General features: G+C 42.8%; 1 protein-coding gene and 2 long non-coding RNA genes across 3 annotated transcripts; 2 read left to right on the top strand and 1 right to left on the bottom strand.

The window, feature by feature from the left end:
- Positions 1 to 525: 525 nt before the first annotated feature.
- LOC120746714 (NACHT, LRR and PYD domains-containing protein 14-like) lies at positions 526 to 22,390 on the top strand. The gene is made up of 5 exons (XM_040052156.1): positions 526 to 1,172; positions 13,948 to 14,124; positions 15,869 to 16,045; positions 18,946 to 19,119; positions 22,251 to 22,390. The coding sequence occupies exons 1-5, from the start codon at positions 601 to 603 to the stop codon at positions 22,261 to 22,263; spliced, it is 1,113 nt and encodes a 370-aa protein (XP_039908090.1). The 5' UTR covers positions 526 to 600; the 3' UTR covers positions 22,264 to 22,390.
- Positions 2,025 to 4,730, top strand: LOC120746727. Its single transcript, XR_005698926.1, has 2 exons — positions 2,025 to 3,616; positions 3,853 to 4,730. It is a non-coding gene; the product is annotated as an uncharacterized LOC120746727 (long non-coding RNA).
- On the bottom strand, positions 11,042 to 11,219 carry LOC120746724. The gene is made up of 2 exons (XR_005698923.1): positions 11,149 to 11,219; positions 11,042 to 11,091 (listed from the first exon to the last, which is right to left on the bottom strand). It is a non-coding gene; the product is annotated as an uncharacterized LOC120746724 (long non-coding RNA).
- Positions 22,391 to 22,663: the final 273 nt, after the last annotated feature.

Genomic DNA, 22,663 nt, shown 5'->3' with positions numbered 1-22,663 from the left:
TGGATAACTTCCCGACCCGCAGCAGCCAATCAGATCCCTCCTACATGTGTTGACAGGCTAACAGAAGTACGAGGCTTCACTGACGCCCAGAAGGAGGAGTACTTCAGGAGGAGATTCAGTGATGAAGAGCTGTCCAGCAGAATCATCTCCCACATGAAGACATCCAGGAGCCTCCACATCATGTGTAGTATCCCAGTCTTCTGCTGGATCACTGCTACAGTTCTGGAGCACATGTTGACTACAGAGCAGAGAGGAGAGCTGCCCAAGACCCTGACTGACATGTACTCACACTTCCTGCTGGTTCAGACAAAGAGGAAGAAGAACAAGTACCATGAGGGACGTGAGACGAGTCCACAGGAGCTGACGGAGGCTGATAGGAAAGTTCTTCTGAAGCTGGGGAGGCTGGCGTTTGAACATCTGGAGAAAGGAAACATCATGTTCTACCAAGAAGACCTGGAGCAGTGTGGTCTGGATGTGACAGAGGCCTCGGTGTACTCAGGAGTTTGTACAGAGATCTTCAAAAGAGAGTGTGTGATCTTCCAGAAACCAGTCTACTGCTTTGTTCATCTGAGCATTCAGGAGTTTCTGGCTGCAGTCTACATGTTCCACTGTTTCACCAACAGGAAGACAAAGGTGCTGAAGAACTTCCTTAAACCAAAATCTTTAATCAAGATGATTTCCAGTGTTTTTGATGACAGAGATCTCCAATCACTTGATGTATTTCTGAGGAGAGCCATGGAGAAATCCCTCCAGAGTAAAAATGGCCACCTGGACCTGTTTGTTCGCTTCCTTCATGGCCTCTGTCTGGAGTCCAACCAGAGACTCTTAGTAGGTCTGCTGGGTCAGACAGAGATCAGTCCAGGAACCATCCAGAGAGTCATCAACAACCTGAAGGAGATGAACAGTGATGAAATCTCTCCTGACAGAAGCATCAACATCTTCCACTGTCTGATGGAGATGAACCACCTCTCATTATTTCAGGAGATCCAAGAGTTCCTGAAGTCAGAGAACAGATCAAAGAAGAAACTCTCTGAGATCCAGTGCTCAGCTCTGGCCTTCATGCTGCAGATGTCAGAGGAGGTTCTGGATGAGTTGGACCTGCAGAAGTACAAAACATCAGAGCGGGGACGACAGAGACTGATTCCAGCTGTGAGGAACTGCAGAAAGGCTCGGTGAGTCCAGATGTGATCATTAACATCATTGATCAGTGTAGGTTAGTAGTTTAATGTTGAAAATAAAATCAGATTGTAAGCACAAAGTGTTTGTGTCCGTACGCTGCAACCTTCCACACCATTCCTTTATTGTACAGACTCAGCAGCAGCTCCATGGATCCTGTCAAGGTTCGAATTTTTGAGGAGGAGACAAACGACTGCATGGTCCTCAGTAGATGTCAAAATAGTGGTATTTATTATACACATATATGTGGGGAAGATGAGCATCATAAACCTTTCAGAGCTGATCTCCCCCAAACAACCATGTCACAAGGCTTTTATTGCAATGATGACATCAAGTCACATGATAAGTATCAGTCAGTTCTCAGAACTCAAGAAGTTCTCCTTATATGGGCTCCAGATGTTTCCACTCAGTCCAGCACTCAGAGACAACCAGTGTGTGTGGTGTGTATATCTATTCGTGTCGATTGTGAGTGTGTGTGTGTCAAACAGGGAGCATGTCCTGAGACGCCCTCACAGTTCTCCATGAGTGTGTGTGTGAACGTGCGTGTTTTACATAACTATGTGCATGTTGTTAAAGGCCTGAGTACGTGCAAGTGAGTGTAAAAGGTCCGGCTGGACCCACAAGTTCAAGTGGTTACAAGGATGTGCAACAGCTTAAGCAGATAGACAGAATAATACAGAACAACATTAGACTGATTAAAGTGATGATAATCTGTGTACATTAATATCTTGCTCAGATTAACATAGATGTGATTCAAAGATTATTCTGTCAACTGATTCAACAATGATGAATGATTGATCAATGATAGTTCCGATTATATCTGTTACCATAAGAATACAAAATAAAATATCTCTTGTCCACACCCCTCCTCTTTGGCCTTGAAAAAAAGGCCAACATTCCCCAGGTGTGTCTCATCAATATACCTATAAGAGTAACAAAAGAAAACATGGCAGACATAAACACACCCTTCCATTGCCCAAAAGCAGACGTCATCCAATCCTCCAGCGCCGTGTTCACACCTGAATGTACATACATTGTTAAAGTGTCTTTCACCACGTCCGTCGCAAATACAAGACATGTGTAAATATTTCGTTTAGGCGTGGATCGACTTGTTTGCGTACGTTTGTCAATTCGCGGATATAAACCTGATAAGGTGGTGCAGTTACCTGTGTCCACAGCCTGTCTAGTTAATTTCAAAATGCACTGATAACCCCAATCATCCTCTGGATACAGAGGCGCAGGCTCAGTAAACAGACGAGGCCTGGGAATAGCACAGGCAACACAATCATCTACTTGCTCTTCTTTAGCAATTTGAGCCATCCCATCCGGCAACTCAATCAATTTGGACTCTCGAGCTGGTAGACCTCTGTGTCTGGGCAATTCACCCGTCTGTCAAAAAACAAACAAACATGTAATAACACTCATACATGTCAACACCCCGTCTATTTTCCAATTTCCCCACAACCCAGCTGTCCTTTTAGCTTCAGACTCGAGTTTCAGCCTGTCACGCTTCAGGCCTCTTTGCCACCTCCTCTTGGAGTGAAGAAACGCCCTCGGATTCTTCTTTCTTCAACTCGCCCAGGTGGACTACTGAGTGAGCCAGCCACGTTGCAGAGGATTATTCTGCCTCTGTTCTACCACCCGTGTTGTGACTTGGAATGAGCTTTTTCTGCTCATTCACCTTGAGACCACTGGAAGCAGAACTATTGCTTCTGGAGCTTGGCACGCTCCCTCCATCCCGCCGGTTTTCATGTTCCAATGTTGCTGAAGGTTTAAGGCAGAGCATGTTACTATGCGAAGGCTCCTCTCCATCTCCTGGAAGCTCAGTAGCACAGCTCTCGGTGCCATTTCCGCTCACGTCTCATCCAAGCATTCCCCGAAACCTCATTGTTCTGGTGTCTGCTCCTTTCTCTGCAAGAGACAGAAAGCCAACACATCTCCCTCGCTGGCTCTCCTAACCTAATGTTGTTGACTTTGTGTATTCCAATCCTATGCTATAGGGCTTCGGAGTTGACGTCACGCCGCAATGCATTGTGGGAGCGCAGCTCCATTTTCGGGGTCTACAATCCAAACAAATACACTGTATTGGAACGGCGGCTACGACAAGAAACATGCTTAAAAGCAGCTCGAAAGAAAACGGACGGTATAGAGATCGATTGCGTCCAGAGGCGAAGCAGCGGTATTTGGAAAAAAAATAGAGTGCATCGCAAATCTGGACCCATACGACATACGGCAGTGGAGTAAAGACCCAGACGACTTACCGCCACTGTCCTACCCCGATATCTTCACCTATCTTGTTTGTGGAGTAAGTGCTTACACTGCAAACCAGTTTCGTAATTACAAGTCACTGGAGGCGCATATCCAATTTACAAATGGCTGGGTGCAAGATTTGGCTATTTTCAAGCCGCCAAAATCTGAGTACGTCGTCATTCATACCAAGGTAAGTCAGCTGGAGTGCATCGAGTGACATAGCCATTTTCCACCCCCCACCATAATTAATGTTAAATCTTTATCATTGAACTGTTAAAATATCGTTATCATATTATGTGCCCATAATTGTATAGTAGATGCAAATTAACACATTGATAATCGGGCAAATTATTAACGCCAATCAGTGTCCTCCCTGTCTCATTTCATTTATTGTCTTTACATCAACCTTGTCCTTGCATGTTACAGGTACTGCACTCCCAAAGATTGAATGAACCTGCATTACGACCATGGGTAATTGTAAGCACCACAGGGAAGGTCGAAACTGCACACTGCACCTGTATGGCCGGAGTTGCTGAGACCTACACCCATGTCGCTGCACTTCTGTTTAAAGTGGAGGCAACAGTGAGGATACGTGGCACAAAGACAGTCACAGATGAACCAGCCTACTGGGTTTTGCCGGGGAACATAACCAAGATACAGCCAGAGGTTGGCCATAACATTGATTTTACATCTTCAGCAGCACAAAAAAAGACTCTTGATGAAAATATAAACGGACTGTCTGTGGTGAAAGGCAGAAGAAGCCGTCCTTCAAAAAGAAAGATTCCCTCTGCTACGTTTGAGGAGTTGTCATCAGTGTTAGACACACTTCAAAAACACAATAAAGCAGCGTGTTTGTCTGGATTGGAGAAATACTACACATCACACACTGTACAGTCATCCACATTACCACTGTCTCTGGCGTGTTTGCACAGCACAGGTGCACAGTCCCTTGGCCTTACCGAGCTACAACTGCACTGCGTAAAGTACATAAACACAGCTAAAGTAACTGAAGAACAGGCAGAAGCTATTGAGGAACGCACAAGACTGCAACACAAGAGCCCAGAATGGTATGTTTGGCGTGCTGGGAGGATCACAGCTTCAATGATGCACGCTGTGTTTGCCACCACTGTAGAAAAACCCGCCATTACTGTGGTTAATCGTGCAGCCCCGTGTAGTCACAACGTTTTTTCTTCTGGTGTCTAGTTTTTTGTCAGAAGTGCATTGAAATATGTATAACTTGATTTCAAACGTGCAGCACTTACCATGTACCAATTGTCAAAGTGTGAAATAAAGAGTCAAATGCAGTTATTTGTTATCTTGCTTTTATTATAACGTAATTTTAGTGAAACAAAGAGTTCAAAGTGATGATAAACTTTCGCTTATAGTATACAGGTACAGAAATGGTTACATAACGCAATGTAAATGTGTTCATACAGTCACACATACAAAAAACTAAAAAGGTTTTTCTTTTTTAAACAATTATTAATTAACAAGTACAAGTCTCATGTGTGTCTGGTTTCACTACCACACTGGGGCACATGTTAACCAAAACACAACACACACGCACAATTTTATCAAGAAAGGTAACGTCTTCACCCTCACATGGAAGAAGAGAACGGATTGGCATGGTGGTATGTAACATTTTGTACTTGTTGCGCAAACTACCAATTACTCGCTCAGCATGGATTCTTAGATGTGCAATGGCTCGTGTTTTTTCAATGTCCTTGGCATCTAGTTGACAGAAGCCCCTTGTAAATGCTGGGATCTTAACCTCCGCACACATCATTCCCACCGCATCTCTGATGTCAAAGCCTCTGTCAGCCAAAACTACATCCCCTGGTAACAGCTTGTTAAGTATGCCACATTGCTCAGTGATGTGTTTATATGATGCACGCCCCCCCCCCCCCCCCCCCCACCCCTTAGAAATGAACAAAATTGCACCTTGAGGAGTAATACCGATCAGGTATTTCATGGTGTGTGTACCCTTGTAATGCGAGTATGTTTGAGCACGAGCCTTTAAATTAGACGGTCGTTCTGTACAAATTTCAAAACAGTCAACAATGATGGCTACACGATTTCCAAAAGTTTCCATAAATTGTGGAAGCATTGTGGCCTGCAAACAGTGCTTCTCTGGCCAGTGTACAAGTACTCCTAAGCGGGCATACAAAACATCAATTGTATCAGTAAAGACAGAAGAAAGAGTTTTGTGGGAGACATTGAATAGATAACTAAGATGCTGAACAGAAAGATCAAGTCTAAGTCGCATAAGTATGAGTAAAAGCATTTGGAAATGCGACAGTTTCTTTGATGTTGGTAGGAAAGCTTTTACGTTGTCTAGCACGGACATAAAAATAGCAAAACAAGTAAGACCAGTGTAATATTTCACTTTTTCTGTGACACCCTTTAAAATGTTTTCATTCAGCTCTGTCTTCTCTAACTGTGATTTAAGCTGTCTGTTCTCCTCCAGCAGCCAGTTTATTTCTACTCTGCTCTGTACACAGCGCACACAATCATTTGTCAGTTTTTGATCTTCTGTCTGTTTCTCTCTGATATCAATGTTTTCTGCATCTGCACCCGTTACCTCTGCTTCTACTTGTCCAACACAAATCCGGCCCTCAGCCAAAGTGACAGGGTTGTTATGGTGTTGCTCTTCTGTCGTGTCCTTCTCTGGCTGCTCTTCTGCCGTAACTTCTGCTGAGGCCTCACCTTCACACTCTGCTGAGGCTTCACCTTGACATTCTGCTGAGGCTTCACCTTCACACTCTGCTGCTCCATTGTCAAAGCCTGTCCAATAAAAAGAGTGCAAATACACAAGGGAACTTTTAAATGGTTTATACATTAAGGCCGTATGAATACTCAAAAATGTTTGTGTTAATTGACTAAGATCAACTTTTAAAATAAGAGACTGTGGCTGGGGGTGCGGTTGTCGTTTACCTCCAAATAGTACTTTATTTTGTTGACGTTGTGTTCGCCTCCTGTGACGGTCTGAATGTGATGTTTGGATTTCGGAGTGCCCCATGTGTAATGTTGATACCCAGTCTTGATTTGTTTGATCCATTTCATAGGCAGGCTTCCCTACAGTTGTGCGAAACAATTAGCGAATCGTTACATAGCACATATGTCTGCAAAGTCACTCCATTCGATGTTTGATCGCAATTTCTATAACTTCCGAGACCATCAACGGTAATATTATTCAGCTATAAAGTGTGATAAGAACATATTTAGAACTTACCGGAATGAAAATGTCGTGAGCACACCAGCTGATATCTGGAGACGTAACAGAACTTGATATCAGCTCGTCTCACGGCTGCTATCCAGGCTAGATGCCTTCGTTTGGTAACATCCGATACATGAGCTCCTTCACGTTGCTTCCAGGTTGGGAAAGCATAAAAAAACAATCCAACCTTATTCCCGTGCCGGTCGTAAGATCGAACATTGCAGCCGAGCACACAGCAAGTGCAAACCATGGCTATGCTATCGCTCCTAGCTTAGACCCCCAAAATGGTGAATCGGGCCAAAATCCTTTCCACGCCCACCCCCGTGACATCACGCTCCGAAGCCCTATGCCTATGTGTGTAAGCGTGCATGCATTTAACCCTCTGCACTTGAAGTCAATACCTCCAATATATCAATCCGATCCGTTGTCGGATGAAGCTTTTGACCTACACAGACTAAGTGCCAGCTCCTTATAAGCACATTTGCAGTGTGTGTATAAAAGTGAACAACAAACCTCAAAACAAATTGGGCATTCTTAATTCTAACTTCCGTTTAAATGTAGTACTCAGTTTCTGATCATCTAATTATGCTTCTCACTGGTTCTCTAAATTGTCTAGAAACCTTTAATTTTTGCCATCCCTAAATCATTAAAACACAAACGAAATCATAGACCGCTGATATAGCATTTTGCCTTTATGAAGCTGAACACAATTCTATAATGAGCAACAACCTGCAATATGTACCAAAAATCTTCATGGTCACGCCTGCAATTAAAGATCAAATGCATTTTATATCCGTTTTAATTCTTCCTTATCTAAAACCTCCTCAGTTTCGGGTTAGTTTTGATTAGTCTCCGTTAATAGTTCTAGTTGTATTTGCAATCTCCCTACTGCAAACTGCACAAGAACATTACACATCCTCTCTAAAACACTCTCCAGCCAACCAGTAACCCTGTGTAAAAACATTAGTCAGCAGTTACATGTTAAGCTCCTTTAACTCCCAATTCACCTAAAAAGCAAATCTGTTAAATCAAATAGCTTATTTAAATCATAAGAGTAATAAAAGATTCAGCACAACAGACAAGTATCATGTTCAGGTTTTCTCCGATCATTAAATCACTATTATTGCCGCAATTTGTTTTATTCACACTTGGGCAATGTTACTCCACTTGTTCATCACTCAGAGCCCCCTAATGGCCAGTTAGTGAGCTCTACGTTAAACTGTCCCCAAATTTGTTATTTGTTATTATTACTTGTTTTATTATTATTCTTTGTTTTCATGTCACTTGTCTGTTTTCTACTGCACCCTCCTCACGCATTCTTAACAAAGCAAAGCAAACATTAGCAGCACATTGACCGCGGCCAGCCATCCACATTCCAGAGGTGCTATAAAAAGATTTCCTGTAAAAAGGAAAACATTAAGAACTGTAACGCTGTAGAGAAGAAAATGAAAATGTTAACGCTGCGCAGGTGGGTAAAGTTAAATCGTCATGCAACCTCAGATGTCGCTGTCATCTATCCGCTCCTGTAAAAAGAAACACATAAATTCATCCACCCTTTTGTCCTATCTAGGTGGAGGTTAACCTTAAGTCGTAGTCAAGTCTTGTCATCTTTTACCAGTCAGTCCATTTGTTTTATTTCCAGTCTTTCATCCATTCATCCATTATTTCTTTGCTGATAGTGGAAACCATCGCCGCATTTAGATTTCTGCCCTCAGCAAAATGAGCTCATTTCAAAAAGGAAAACAAGAACTTTAGATCGGATTACCTCGCTGAATCCTTCTTAGGCAGGGACTCTCATCCTCTAATTGTCCCAATAAGTGGTTTCCTCCAGAGCCCATTTAATGTGGAGAGACTCACTTGCAACAATTTCCTCGCCTACGTGTAATGCTTGTAATTTCCGATATGCAGTTCTGCTTAAAGAAAAGATTCACAAACAAAAATCAGTGCACTGTTCAAAATATAAAACAAAATAAAATGAAAGATAACAAAAACACAAATACAGACGTGTCGCCCGGGTCTTAGGACTTGTCACTAAATATTCCTCCCATCAGTAAAAATGCCAAACCTAAACCTAAACAGAGTCAAATCAACACCACCTCAACCTTTTCATATTCCTAAACCTATATATTTTTGTGTTCGTGAAACAAAATTGAACCGTTTCCATATTAAGTAATTTGAGCTCTTGAAATGTTTTAGTTCTCTTAATTCTGCCAGTTTATCTCAACACTTATTCAGTAACTTTTATTCAACTGCTACTTGGTCACTCAAATCTTACCTGTTCAAATTGCCTAGAGTTCAACAAAGTCTAGATCCTAGTTATCATGAAACTTGAACGGGTCTACGATGATTTACTTACAATAATTTAGAATCAGCACTCAACCCCACTCTACTACTGGCACTGCGTGACTTTTCTCACACTGGAAACCGGAATTATTTAGTACAGATCTTTAATACCTCAGGCAATCGTGTTCAAGGGCTGCCCCCCCCCCCCCTTCTCTTCTTCTTTGTCCGTGTGTTCCTCCTTTTATTAAATCTCCATCACAATGATGTGGCGCTCTGAAATAAGACTCGCACTGTTAATTCATCTTTTTCACTCTGCACCACTGCTCAGGCTGTTTTCTTTTCTTTTTAGTGTACAGTAAACAATTGAGTCGAGTCCTAGGCCCCAGATATCTCGCACGGGCATCGTTTTCATACCCAAACTGCTCCTGAGTCTGCTCCCCAAACCACACAAATGCCCTCTGGGCTTATTATTGTAACAGAATCTGTATTTGGATTTGTTGTGTGCAGCATTGAGCCTTTGTCAGTAAAGCATTCCTCATTGCAGCAGCCGGAGCATTGTGTGTCACTTCTTAGTGAATTGAATCAACATTTTGATTTTGGTGCGTGGGTATGTATCAGTTTTCACTCACTCAACGAGTGCATAAGTGTTCATGTGTGTGTTTCTCTTCATTCTAAGTCGGCGCATGCAGAAGTGTGTGTTTGTGTGTTGGTGTGTGTTTGTGTTCATCACTTTCCTGTTCTATTGTTTGGGTAAACCAGCAGCCTGAAGCATGCCCTGGGGTCCTGCCCTCCTCTCTAGGTCTGTTTGCATCCGTTGTTGCAGCTGCCTGCATCTTCTCCTTGTAACTTGACCCTTTTTCTTCTGTAGCTCCTTCAGGGCTTGCTCCTGCTGTTGGAGCTTTGCGTCAGGTCTGGCGACCTCCTGCTCCAGCAAGCTTCCGCCTGATTTCAAGTCCTGTATGTGGGACTCCACGTCTGACTGATGAGTTCAATTAGCAGCCAGCTCCTCCGGAGCCATGCTCAGTTTCTGCTCTGATGCCTTAAGCTCTTACTGAGGGCAAAAACCTCAGAGTCTTTTTCCTTCCACGTCAGATCGGAGTCTATTTATGTTGTCCTTACTTTGCTCCACAGCCTTCTGCAGCTCTGCTGTTCGGCTCTTCTCAGAGGTCAGCATTCTTTTGCTCACCCTCCCTTTTCCTCCGGGCTTAATGCGCGTCTCGTCACAGCTCTGTCAGCTGAAGCTTTAGCGTTCTCCAAAGCTTGGCCTGTCTTCTGCTGCCGTACTCAGGTTTCCAGGTTAAGAAAAAACCACCTGTATGAATACACTAAGCATACACTTAGTATTTGTATAAACATAACTGCCTATATTATTGAACTGAACCAAGCGTCAGTTGAAGACCTTATAAATCCTGCTTCATTTCCCATATTTATCACTTACTCCTACCCTTGAGGAGGGTTGATTTAACTCTTTACTAACTTTATCCCCACAAGTAAAAATTTCATATGTTCTTGACTGCAAACACAAAAAATTGCTTGATGTTGTTACTAATTATTTTCCTCCACAACACTCCAAATTATGTTTTCTCTTTGTGGCCAGCAGGGGAAGAAGGTGACCTCTACTCTCACTGCTCCCCCAGTTGGAGACAATTTCTCACTCACCCCTCCACACTCACAAACTCCTATGCATCAATTTAAACATGCGAAGCCAGCAAAAATTCACACTCATACACCTACAGCAAAGCTTTAACATAACCATAAACCAACTCCTCCCTTAAACGGGAGAAATCACCCTGAATCAACCAACTCCCTTCCATATAAAACGTCAAACAAAGATAAACCACAGACATTTCTACACTTCTGTGTCTTCCACGCTGCACAATAGGCAGAAAATCACAGATTAATCACAGTCAATTCAATTAATACTTAACATCACAACAAAAGAAAAACCTGCTCTTTTCACAACTCTCACGCCTAAAGTCACCAACTCCAAAACCACAGAAACCAATCAATATAGTCAAAACTCTTACACACAGCCTCTGAAATAATAATAAAAAAAAAAAAATCACCAAACACTCGGTTACTCTTGTCACTCGCTCTTTCTCACTCCCTTCTTCCTCATTCTTTCCCCATGCACGCTCGCTCCCGCAGACCCGCTCGGCCCCCACCTCTTCTCTCTCAGAGAGAGAGACTCCAACTTCTCTTCATTTTTTTTTAAACCTCACACACTCACAGGCCCCCACCTCTTCTCTCTCACAGACAGCGGCCGTTCTCATGCACTCCACAACTTCTCACAAATTAATATAAAATTAATATTAAATCTTTTTCAAAGCACACGCAGTTATAATCAACATAAGCAATTTACACAGCTGATCTACATTATCTACATACACGGGCCCGCATAGATATAAACACGTCGCCTGCCAGAACAACTTATCTTATTTATTCGTCCTCTTATTTCTATACCGGTATCCCTGACTTTTAGACCAATTTAAAAGCATCTTTCAGCCCAGGCCGCGCCTTGCTGATCAATTGTCGCTTCGGGAACGCCCTCCCGAGAGCGGTTAGATTCCTAGGCCCTAATTAATTTATAACTGCTCCCCGCCAGGCAAAAAGGACCTCCAACAGCCGCGTGAAATATCCCAGATCACACTTTTGGCTTTACTTAAAGTTCACAAGTCCCCGACGTTAACAGGATGCAGCCGGGTCCGACCCTATCAATCAAAAAATGCAGTATAAAGGCCGCCCCCCTTGGACCGCCTCACCTGTTAACGGGAGTTCGAATCCCCGCAGAAGGTTACTCCGGGCTAAAAAATAACCACGCGTCCGTAGTTATTGGTCAGTGCCACCTGCTGAACGAAAACTGCATTCCTAGGGGCCACACCCCAGTCCTAAAAAAAATTTTTACTCAAGATATTATAAGCATCACTGGGGGGTCTCCGCCCCCAGTTATTAATTACCTGACGCCCGAAACCGCGTTTCTGCTGGTCAATAAAACCAAATTCCCTAAACTACTGGTTGACTGGCTGGCCTCAACCCACATCAAACATAAACACACTTTAAACCGTATTGACTTAAACATAACCTCTTAACTCAAAATTCACCCCCAAAATAAACAGCAATAAATTTAGTCAGGCCAATATTCCCTGCTTTTAACACTAATTACCCCCAAAATCACCACGGACAGAACAGAAGCCCCACTGAGTGAACATTTAATTTAGCTTAATTTCCAATCCAGCACCTTTGGACATCACTCAACTGGTGGTGCTTACCTCTCCTATTCCGGGGCCCATCACTCAGTCGACCTCCTGGCTGTCCGTCTGACACCATTAGAACCTCAGCCAAGCTCCATTAGTTCCTCCTCAAACCGGGTTTTCGGCACCAAAATGTCAAGGTTCGAGTTTTTGAGGAGGAGACAAACGACTGCATGGTCCTCAGTAGATGTCAAAATAGTGGTATTTATTATACACATATATGTGGGGAAGATGAGCATCATAAACCTTTCAGAGCTGATCTCCCCCAAACAACCATGTCACAAGGCTTTTATTGCAATGATGACGTCAAGTCACATGATAAGTATCAGTCAGTTCTCAGAACTCAAGAAGTTCTCCTTATATGGGCTCCAGATGTTTCCACTCAGTCCAGCACTCAGAGAAAACCAGTGTGTGTGGTGTGTATATCTATTCGTGTCGATTGTGAGTGTGTGTGTGTCAAACAGGGAGCATGTCCTGAGACGCCCTCACAGTTCTCCATGAGTGTGTGTGTGAACGTGCGTGTTTTACATAACTATGTGCATGTTGTTAAAGGCCTGAGTACGTGCAAGTGAGTGTAAAAGGTCCAGCTGGACCCACAAGTTCAAGTGGTTACAAGGATGTGCAACAGCTTAAGCAGATAGACAGAATAATACAGAACAACATTAGACTGATTAAAGTGATGATAATCTGTATACATTAATATCTTGCTCAGATTAACATAGATGTAATTCAAAGATTATTCTGTCAACTGATTCAACAATGATGAATGATTGATCAATGATAGTTCTGATTATATCTGTTACCATAAGAATACAAAATAAAATATCTCTTGTCCACAATCCCAAATCCAAGAGTGGAGAACAGATTTGAAGTGTGTCACATCCATGCAGTCACAGCTGTTTCCACCATGTTTCCACTGATATTAATCCTGTTCAATGACACGTTTCATATCAGTGAATATGTTCTTTAGGACGTCCACTGACATGTTTAAGTGTCCTGCTGGAAATCACTCAAATCATCCATGAAATCCATGAAAAATCCTTTTAGTGTTTCTACCTTCACCCTCTGTCCTCTCTCTCTCTCCATCCTCCTCACTGCTTCTTTCACTGATAATCACACAAACATCGTATTCAGCTACAAAATAACACAATAATATCATCTGATGAAATATTATAAGAGCAGGATCCATATTTTGTTACAGAGTAACACACTGCTTGGTTATGTGCAGTCATCATCAGTGACTGTGGGTCAAACAGAAGCTCTCTGATTGGTTGCTGACCTTGGTCACCTGTCAGTCAGCAGGTTTTTCCTGCGTGTGGACGTGAACAGTCGTACCTGACAAGCGGTAGCAACAGAGATCATCTGTCCAGGCTGGAACTCTTCACTGAGCTTAACTCATCAAAATGTTCTGGAGTCAAAACAGGAAACAGTCCAAATGTGTTCTTCAATCTGACTCTGGATCAGATCTCAGTGACAGACTGTGGACATTAGGAGCCTAATGGTGACAACCATCTTCCTCCCTGTCATCGCAGAGGTAAGTGAAAAGCCAACGAAAGATTCTCTCATTAAAAGTCTGCAGGTCTGAGAGAGACTCAATCGTTGTGTCATGTCCAAACACAGTAAGAGGAGCGCTGAAGCACAGATGTGAAGAGCAGATGTTCATCAGATTATGACCTCACTCTGTTTTGTCTTCATATACATTCAGTCTGTGTTTATAATGCAGATTTTCTGCTTTTATAATAACACATTTTATATTTTCTATCATCACAGACTGACTTGGTGTCGACTCTCAGAGTCTCACTGTGAAGTTGTGGCCTCAGCTCTGAAGTCCAACCCCTCCCATCTGACAGAGCTGGACATGAGTTGGAATGATGGCCTCCAGGATTCAGGTGTGAAGCTTCTGTGTGCTGGACTGGAGAGTCCAAACTGTCGACTGGAGACTCTGAGGTGAGTTCACTGACTGCGGCTGTTGTAGTTTTTCTATATTTCAGGTCTTTGATTGATGTTTGAACCTTTCTTTAGTTCCTAAATGTTCAGGATGTGTCTGAAGACAAATGTGAAGAAGTTTGAGTGCTTTCAGAAATGTTGTCTTTCCAAACGACTGAACAACAGTTTTTCCTTTTGGCTCCAAACAGAAGTGACAGACTTGAGCAGGGTTCATTTAAAGGCTGACAGAAGTGGAGTGGTGACGGGGAGATGTTTGACAGGACAGTGTTTCAGCCTCCACAGGTTCATGTTGTGCTCCATCAGTCAGTGAAGATGAAGTCAGTGCTGATGAGGCTGTAGAGTGTGTGAGGGATGTGAATGAGGATGATGAAGATCTGATGATAGCAGATAAAAACAGGCTGCAGAGACTTTGAGCCATACAGGGCACACAGTGTGTGTACAGAACAGCTGAAATCATTATGGAGGCCTCACTGGGATATGGAAGCATCACAGTACAGCTTCAGTGAAGCATTAAAGTCTCTGATATGAGATGAGAAATGAAGCAGCCAGAGCTTTTTCATGAGTGGAAATCCACTGTGACTGTGAGCTGCTGCTACAGCCTCCAGATTAGCCAGCAGCTCGTCCTGCTCAACATTTCCTCACCAACTTTAATGGAAGTGTGATGTTTTCAGCTGGAGTGATGGTCAGGGTGGCCTCCCTCTCCTCTTCTTCTCCTCTTCCTCTTTCATTTGTAAAGCCACTTCTGCTGCTTTCATTCATTTGGAAGTCCTGTAGCTGAGTTTGGGAGAGACTAACAGCCTCGGCAGCAGAGGGGAGAAAGGCTGTAACACCACCACTTTACTCTGTTCTACCTGTCACATCATTTTATCAGGAAACAAATATGCTCATGTTTTTACTATGTTTGTCTTGAAGATGTAAGAAGATCACATGGTGCTTTTTATTATTGTGTTGGTTTGTTTCCTGTCTCTTGGATGGAGCCCAGCTGTGCGTGGCCCCTGGGCCTGTGGTCAGAGTGTGTGCTGGATAATCCGGCCCAGGATGAGGCCAAACTGACATGGGATGAAATGTCTGTCACATAATTGAGCTTAGTGTAGTTTCATTTCTGCACAATTTAAAAACAACCAAAACTTTGTTCTGTCTTTTCTATGTTATACTGTAGACTTTCTTTGATACTGTGTCCAAAAGGAGCAGCTTTTACTTTGAAGGGGAGGCGTCTCTGTTTCCTCTTCAGGTTGGATGATGGAAGCAAATGAGTGTGTGATGTTCTTTCAGTGTTGCACTTTGTAGACGCTCCCTGAGCACTGGTCTCACAGCCAGCTGCACATAGAGACCAGTGTTGTTAGTCCAGGTCAGAAGATGACTTGTTGGAATGAAAATGAGCTTGTAGTTTGTCTGCTTTAATAATGTGACTGGAAAAAGGTGTTGGACTTCAAATATGTCCATTTCTTTCACACTTCACCTTTAAAAGTGAAGCCTTGTGGTTCCTGGAAGGAAAAACACGACTTTTTCAGGTCTTTGTCCTGTTTTTATGAGAAATGTACGACTTTAATGTGAAACATTCAGAGTTTTTTCTCTTGTTGTGTTTGTTTGAAGCTGCTTCCTGTTGGCTTCAGCTGTTTGGAGTTTCCATTTTCTAAACTTCTACATTCTGAACCTTCTTCAGCTCTGAACAGATGATGAAACACTGAATGATTTCAAGCTCACACTTTGTCTAATAAACTTACATCTTTCATTCTTTATACAGATTGTGGGACTGTGGTTTGTCAGAGATCAGCTGTGATTATCTGGCAGCAGCACTGAAGTCCAACCCCTCCCATCTGAGACAGCTGGACCTGAGCTCCAACAACAAGCTGCAGGATTCAGGAGTGAAGCATCTGTGTGGTTTCCTGGAGAGTCCAGGATGTGGACTTGAAACTCTGAGGTCAGTCAGCATGTTTTAGTTGTGCTGAGATGAATATGATGTGAAAGTTGTGCTGAACGAGTGAACGATCCACGCTCTGTGTTTCCATCTTTGTGTGTTTAGCTGCTCTCATTTACTGTTTTATCTGTTTGCTTGTTGTTGAAATACTTTTGGGAGCTTTAACCTGAGATTCTGGCAAAATACATTTATATTAAAAATCGATTCAGGATTGAATGAATCAACATCGCTTTATTCAAATTAAAACCATTTAAATAGGAAAATCCATTTTTTTACAGCCGCCTCTAATGCTGGGTAATGTCAGCTGGTCCATGTGCAGCTGGCTGTGAGGCTCAGGGAGCGTCTACAAAGTGCAACACTGAAAGAACATCATCCATAAATATTGAGTAATAACTGGACTCTCATACAGCGAGACTCAAATGCCTTTAAACATCAGCTTATCCTGCTGATCCAAGTCCAACACTGAGTTTATAAAAACATGTTTGTCAATCATTTTGTTTGGTTTCTGAGGAAAATGATTCAATAACTTGCTGCTAATACACAACATTTCATCATATTTCCTCATAACCCTCTTTTGTCTGACCATTTGATCCCATTTGAATTTGCAATAAAGGATCCACAGAGCTCTGAACTTCAGCTCTGAACAGATGATGAAACACTGAATGATTTCAAGCTCACACTTTGTCTAATTAACGTACATCTTTCATTCTTTATACAGATTGATGGACTGTGATTTGTCAGAGATCAGCTGTGATTATCTGGCAGCAGCACTGAAGTCCAACCCCTCCCATCTGAGAGAGCTGGACCTGAGCTGCAACAACAAGCTGCAGGATTCAGGAGTGAAGCATCTGTGTGGTTTCCTGGAGAGTCCAGGATGTGGACTTGAAACTCTGAGGTCAGTCAGCATGTTTTATTTGTGCTGAGATGAATATGATTTGAAAGTTGTGCTGACACTAAACTGCAGACATCAGGCTGATATTATACTGATCCACACTGAGGATCTTCATGGTAAAGTCTGTTTTCTTCTTCTCTGGTTTAGTCCATTGACTGCAGCAGAACAATGTTCACATTTCAAACCTTCAAAGAAGAAGAAAAATCCTCCACTGGATAATTCACTGTGAAACTCTCCAACTCTTCATTCCACCTTAAAGTCTGTCTGACACTGAAATCCAAAGCAAAATGTGTGTTTGCTTTACAGACAGCAGTCCAACACAAACATACACACATCATCCAAAACACAGTCCAACATCCAAATCTCCTCCACTGCCAGCATGAATGATGGGAAAGAGAAGGAGGAACACTCTGACCTTCATCTATGGATCATTTTTGCTAACTGTTTATTCAGCTTAGGCTCACAGGGCTGCAGCCTGTGCCCTAGCTGTCATAGGGCAAGAGGCGTGGTCCACCTGCACAGGTGAGCAGTCCATCACAGGGCCAACAGAGAGACAGAGAAGCACTCTCTCACATCCACACCTACAGCCAATTTAGAAGCACCAGTGAACCTAAGCAGCATTTCATTGGACTGTGGGAGAACATCCAACCTCCACAGAAAGGCCAACAAGCTTCAACCTACAACCTTCTTGCTTTAAGGCACTAGTGCGAACCACTTTTCCCCATTTCAGCCCAAATCCTGCATCTTCCTGTTTCTGACTCCAGGCCAACTCCACTAACACTTTCTCATCAGACACTGCCACCTAGTGGAGGAAGTCTTAGTTCCATTTGAAGCTTCAGATTACAGTTAGTTCCTTTACAAAGAGGTGGAGGTGGTGGGGCCACAGCACCATCATCACTGAGTGCCATAGGACACTTAACCTTTGTTTCCATATGCTGGGAACTTCCTGTTGTTCCAAGGAGGACTGGAAAATGTGTGAAAATCTCCCAGTCAGTTCCTCACAGCACACTTCAATCATTTCCCTCCCACAGCATCAGGACCAGGGCTTTTTCTCTCTTTGGTCCTACTCAGAGATTTCCACACAAACACCTCATCAGTGGGACTCTCAGAGCTACCAGCCCTTTGCTACAATCACAAAGCTCTTCATTGAAATCAATGATATCAAAGCTGGAATCAAATGAGTCCAAGTCTTTTGCTGATTCAGCATCACATTCATCTTTGCTCCTTGTTCTGCATCCCCACCATGGACTTCATTCCTTTCCAAGCCAGCCTTGAGTGTCCTTTATTCAGCTCATCCTCTGCTTTACTTTTACACCTGATTTTAGCTGCTTTATCTCTCTTTCAACAAGTTTCTGTGCCTCAATCTTTTTCTTCTCTCCCTCATAACAAGACAGCTTCTTCTGCCTGAGAACATGTTGGAGTGATTTACTAATCCAGGGCTGCTTATTGGGGAAAATACTTCCTGTTTCCAAAGTAATCCCCATTTTTCCCAGAAAGAAATGTAAGTAGAAATCGATGATCTACGTGAGAACATGAGCCTTTAAAAAGTCCCAGTGGGTGCAGTCAAAGCAGTCCCTCAGTCCCAGTATAGAGTCTTTGGTCCAGACTGGAACGACTGTGAGCCCAGTTTGAGCTCTCTTCAGTCCTTTGACCTGACAGACCCAGAGGGGCCATCACATCACATTTAGGAGCTCCCCTAATGGAGCCACAACACATGTCCAATACTTAGTCTGTCTTGTTGGACCAACTGGAAGAAATGATTCAAGGACTTAGTCACAGAACAGAGATTCAAATCTCCAAAATCCAACTGGCTGCATCAGGACATATAGTCTGAAACTCTGCACAGTTTCCTGTTTGAAGCTGCTTCCTGTTGGCTTCAGCTGTTTGGAGTTTCCATTTTCTAAACTTCTACATTCTGAACCTTCTTCAGCTCTGAACAGATGATGAAACACTGAATGATTTCAAGCTCACACTTTGTCTAATAAACTTACATCTTTCATTCTTTATACAGATTGAGTTGCTGTGGTTTGTCAAAGATCAGCTGTGATTATCTGGCAGCAGCGCTGAAGTCCAACCCCTCCCATCTGAGACAGCTGAACCTGTGGGGAAACAACCTGAAGTATCCAGATGTGAAGCAGCTGTCTGATCTTCAGCAGAGTCCAGACTACAGACTGGAGACTCTGAGGTCAGTAGAGTGATGGAGTGAGTGGGTGGTGCTGTCAGCAGTATTGTACTAAACACAGTCAGTATGAAACAAAGATCCAGTGTTTCCTGTAAAGCTGCAGCTTCTCAGTGAAGCTGTGAGAGGAGAATGGTGACAGGCTTCAGGATTGGACACAAACACTTCCTGTTTCTGACCTTTATGGTCACCATAGTAACAGATGACACGCTCGGATCAAACACTGTCAACAGCCAATCAGCTCTCTGAACAAAGCAGCACGCAGACCAATGACTGCATTCATTTCCAAGTTTAAAGCAGTGAAGAACACAGTCTGTAGGTGAGGAAGAATTTAGTGAGAGCAGATGTTTGGATGGAATTCCTCCAGTTAACAGCTGGAACCGTCCATCTGGATTGTTGGGCTTGTTGTTGGGGTTCCTACAGAGCTCAGAGTGGACACACCAAGGTTCTTCTAATGAATGAAAGTCCAAACTCAAACTAGGAGGGAAAAACATTTTCATCAACTTCAATAAAAATCCAAAGATTAGAAAAAGTGAAGCAACAATGAGTCCTAGTACAGTCCCAGCACTGAAGTCCCTGCTGCTCTTTATACTGGACCAAAAAAATGGACCACATCAGTCCAGCTCTGAGGTCTTTACACTGGCTGCCTGTCCGTCAGAGGATAGACTTTAAAGTTCTAATGCTGGTCTATAAAGCTCTGAATGGTTTAGGACCAAAATACATCAGTGACCTCCTGACCCAGTATGAACCTTCCAGATCCCTCAGGTCATCTGGATCCGGTCTTTTATCAGTTCCCAGAGTCAGAACCAGACATGGAGAAGCTGCATTCAGCTTTTATGCTCCTTATATCTGGAACAAACTCCCAGAAAGCCTCAGATCAGCTGAAACACTCAGTTTATTTAAATCCAGGTTGAAGACTCACCTATTCTCAGCTGCATTTGAATAAAGCACCAAATCCACACTTTTAAGCTTAAATTTCAAAACTTACATTAACTACTGATCTTATCTGTTTTGATTTTATATACTGTTTTGTTTGTTTGTTTGTTTGTTAAGTGGGTTTAGAGCTCTGGGTAGCTCCCCAGCAGGGTCTAGACTGGGTCTAGAGAGTATTTTAAATTCAGGCAATTTAAAATAGAAAGTAGCTCGTCCACAGAAGGACTGGCAGCTCCCCTTATGATAAGGGTTCAGATCGCGCGAACAGGTGTGAATGTGAATGTGTGTGTTTAGTTAGTTTGTTTGTTTGCTTGTTTTAATCAATTTTAAATCATGCTTTTTATTTGTTTTTGTTTCTAATGTCTCTGTAAAGCACTTTGAATCACCTTGTCAGGGACGTGCAGAGGGGGGGGCTAGAGGGGCTTGAGCACCCGCCCCTTTCCTGATGAGTGCCCAAAGTGCCCTTTTGTTGAGGCAACTTTTAAATTTTTTTTATTTTTTAATTTATTTTTTTATGTGTGTGTGCGTGCGGAGTCCTGTCTGTGCCCCTCAACAATAATATTTAACTATTAATCATAGTTTTGCTAAATAAAAGGATCTGGCTTGCATCAGTCACATGATCACATTTAACCAATGATCGCCCTCGACGGCAGAACGCGCTGGTTACGAGCCGGGAACGAGCTCACAAAGAGCACGCGCATTTTTTGCGGTCCGGAGCTGTAGGAGAAACACAAGTTAACTCAGAGACACAGACTGATGCGACAAAACCACTAAGTAGGTGTACAGCGTACACTGTAGTGTGTAGCACCCAGGAGTATCAGCTTATTACGTACACGTTGGTAAGCTGTCTTGTTGCAGCTGACGAACTGAAACAAACGAGCGTGCTGTGTGTGCAACAGCGCGACAAACATTACCTGTTCTTTTATTAACTGCACAAGTAGTGCTGGTCATAGCTGCTGGCTACCTGTGTAAGGCTGTCATGGGTCTGTAGCTCTGTCACCGTTTTAGGGAACATATTTAGTTTTAAAGTATTTAGAAACATATTTAGTTTTAAAGTAAGTTTCCGGGCATTTCCTGCCTTTCTGGAGGGATTATATTTCACTAAAAAACGATCTAATATGCATGTCCACATAATAATTATTATAATTATAATATATTAAAAAACACACGCTGTATTTTAAAGAACATACATTAAGAAGCAGATTATATTAGATTTATATTTTAAATAAGACAAAATTTGGATGTTACAGCAGTAAAATTATTGTATCTCTACAGTTTAAACATGTAATAAGCTTTGCCCCTGCACAGAGTGGATAGTGAAACAAATGGAATCATCATAATGACATTATTTCATATTTATTACTTCCCCCTCCTCATTGCTTTATTATTGTAGCTCTAGTAATAAATAATAATGTAAGGATTCTGGATCAGCACCATGATGCCCATAGTATATACAGTATTCTGAAGAAGGTCTAAAATGTCACTGTGTGTGCGTGCATGTGTGTGTTTTATTTAGCTGGATTTAAAAAAATATTACTCATGATATAACATTGTCCAGACATGGCTGGTAAGGACATGAGGAGGAAACAGCAGGAGCTGTGTGCGGCTACTAAAGGCAGTGCTATAACATTTTTCTGTCATCATTTTATTATAGATTAAGTGCAAGAGTTGTTAGGTGTGGATAATTAGATTATAGTTTATTGCAATAGCAAGTTGTGCCTTGTTCTCAGATAGACAGCAAGTGGAGAGTGATATATGAAATGATGGGATGGAAGGAAGAAGAGAAGCAAAGAGTGATTCACAGGCAGAGCCGAGTTTATGTCACAGTTTTTTGTTGCCTTGTGGTTCCAAGCGCTGTCACCAATCTTTGCATTTAGTTATTATCTCATGACACTTGTTTAATCAGCTACCATCTCTCCTGTGGACTTTTTAATGTCTACAGTCTCAGATCAACACAGCCCTGCCCTTCCCATATTAGATTCTTGATGAATGTGTGTTGTTGTTATTCAGCATGGTTCAATGTGCCCCTTTTTAACTTTGAGCACCCGCCCCTTTAAACCTCTCTGCACGTCCCTGCACCTTGTTGTTGAATTGTGCTATACAAATAAATTTGCCTTGCCTTGGATGTGCTGCATCACTGACTGACAGCTGATGAAGAGTCTCTGGAAACACTCGTTTATCTCCTCTGCTTCTTCTCTCTGCAGGTGTTGGCGATGATGGTAAACAGGACGGTGTGTGTGCTGAGAGAGGAGGAGCTGTGTCCTGATGATCCAGAGAGGTTGAAGCAGCAGCAGCTTGTGTGTAGAGACGCTCTGACTGGGCCATGTTACTGGGAGGTGGAGAGGAGAGCTTCATCCAGCAGTGACTGACAGAGGAATGAGAAGAAGTGCAGATGACTGTCAGTGCTGCAGAGTGAACTGCTCTGAGAACAGCTCCACTGTCAGACACAATGTAGAGTCCAGCATCATCCCTGTGTGTCCCTCTGGATCTGACAGAGGATCATCAGTGTATCTGGACTGCTCTGCTGCTGCTCTGTCCTTCTACAGTCTCTGCACAGTCTCTGTCTGACTCTGGCTTCAGACCCTCCTGGATCAAACTCACCTGGAAAGACTTTCAA

This window comes from Simochromis diagramma, unplaced genomic scaffold (assembly GCF_900408965.1).
Source record: "Simochromis diagramma unplaced genomic scaffold, fSimDia1.1 OVJJ01000389.1, whole genome shotgun sequence".
In the NCBI taxonomy this organism is placed as follows: domain Eukaryota; kingdom Metazoa; phylum Chordata; class Actinopteri; order Cichliformes; family Cichlidae; genus Simochromis; species Simochromis diagramma.
Note: the sequence above shows the minus strand (reverse complement) of the source record. Positions and strands in the feature narration are given on the sequence as shown.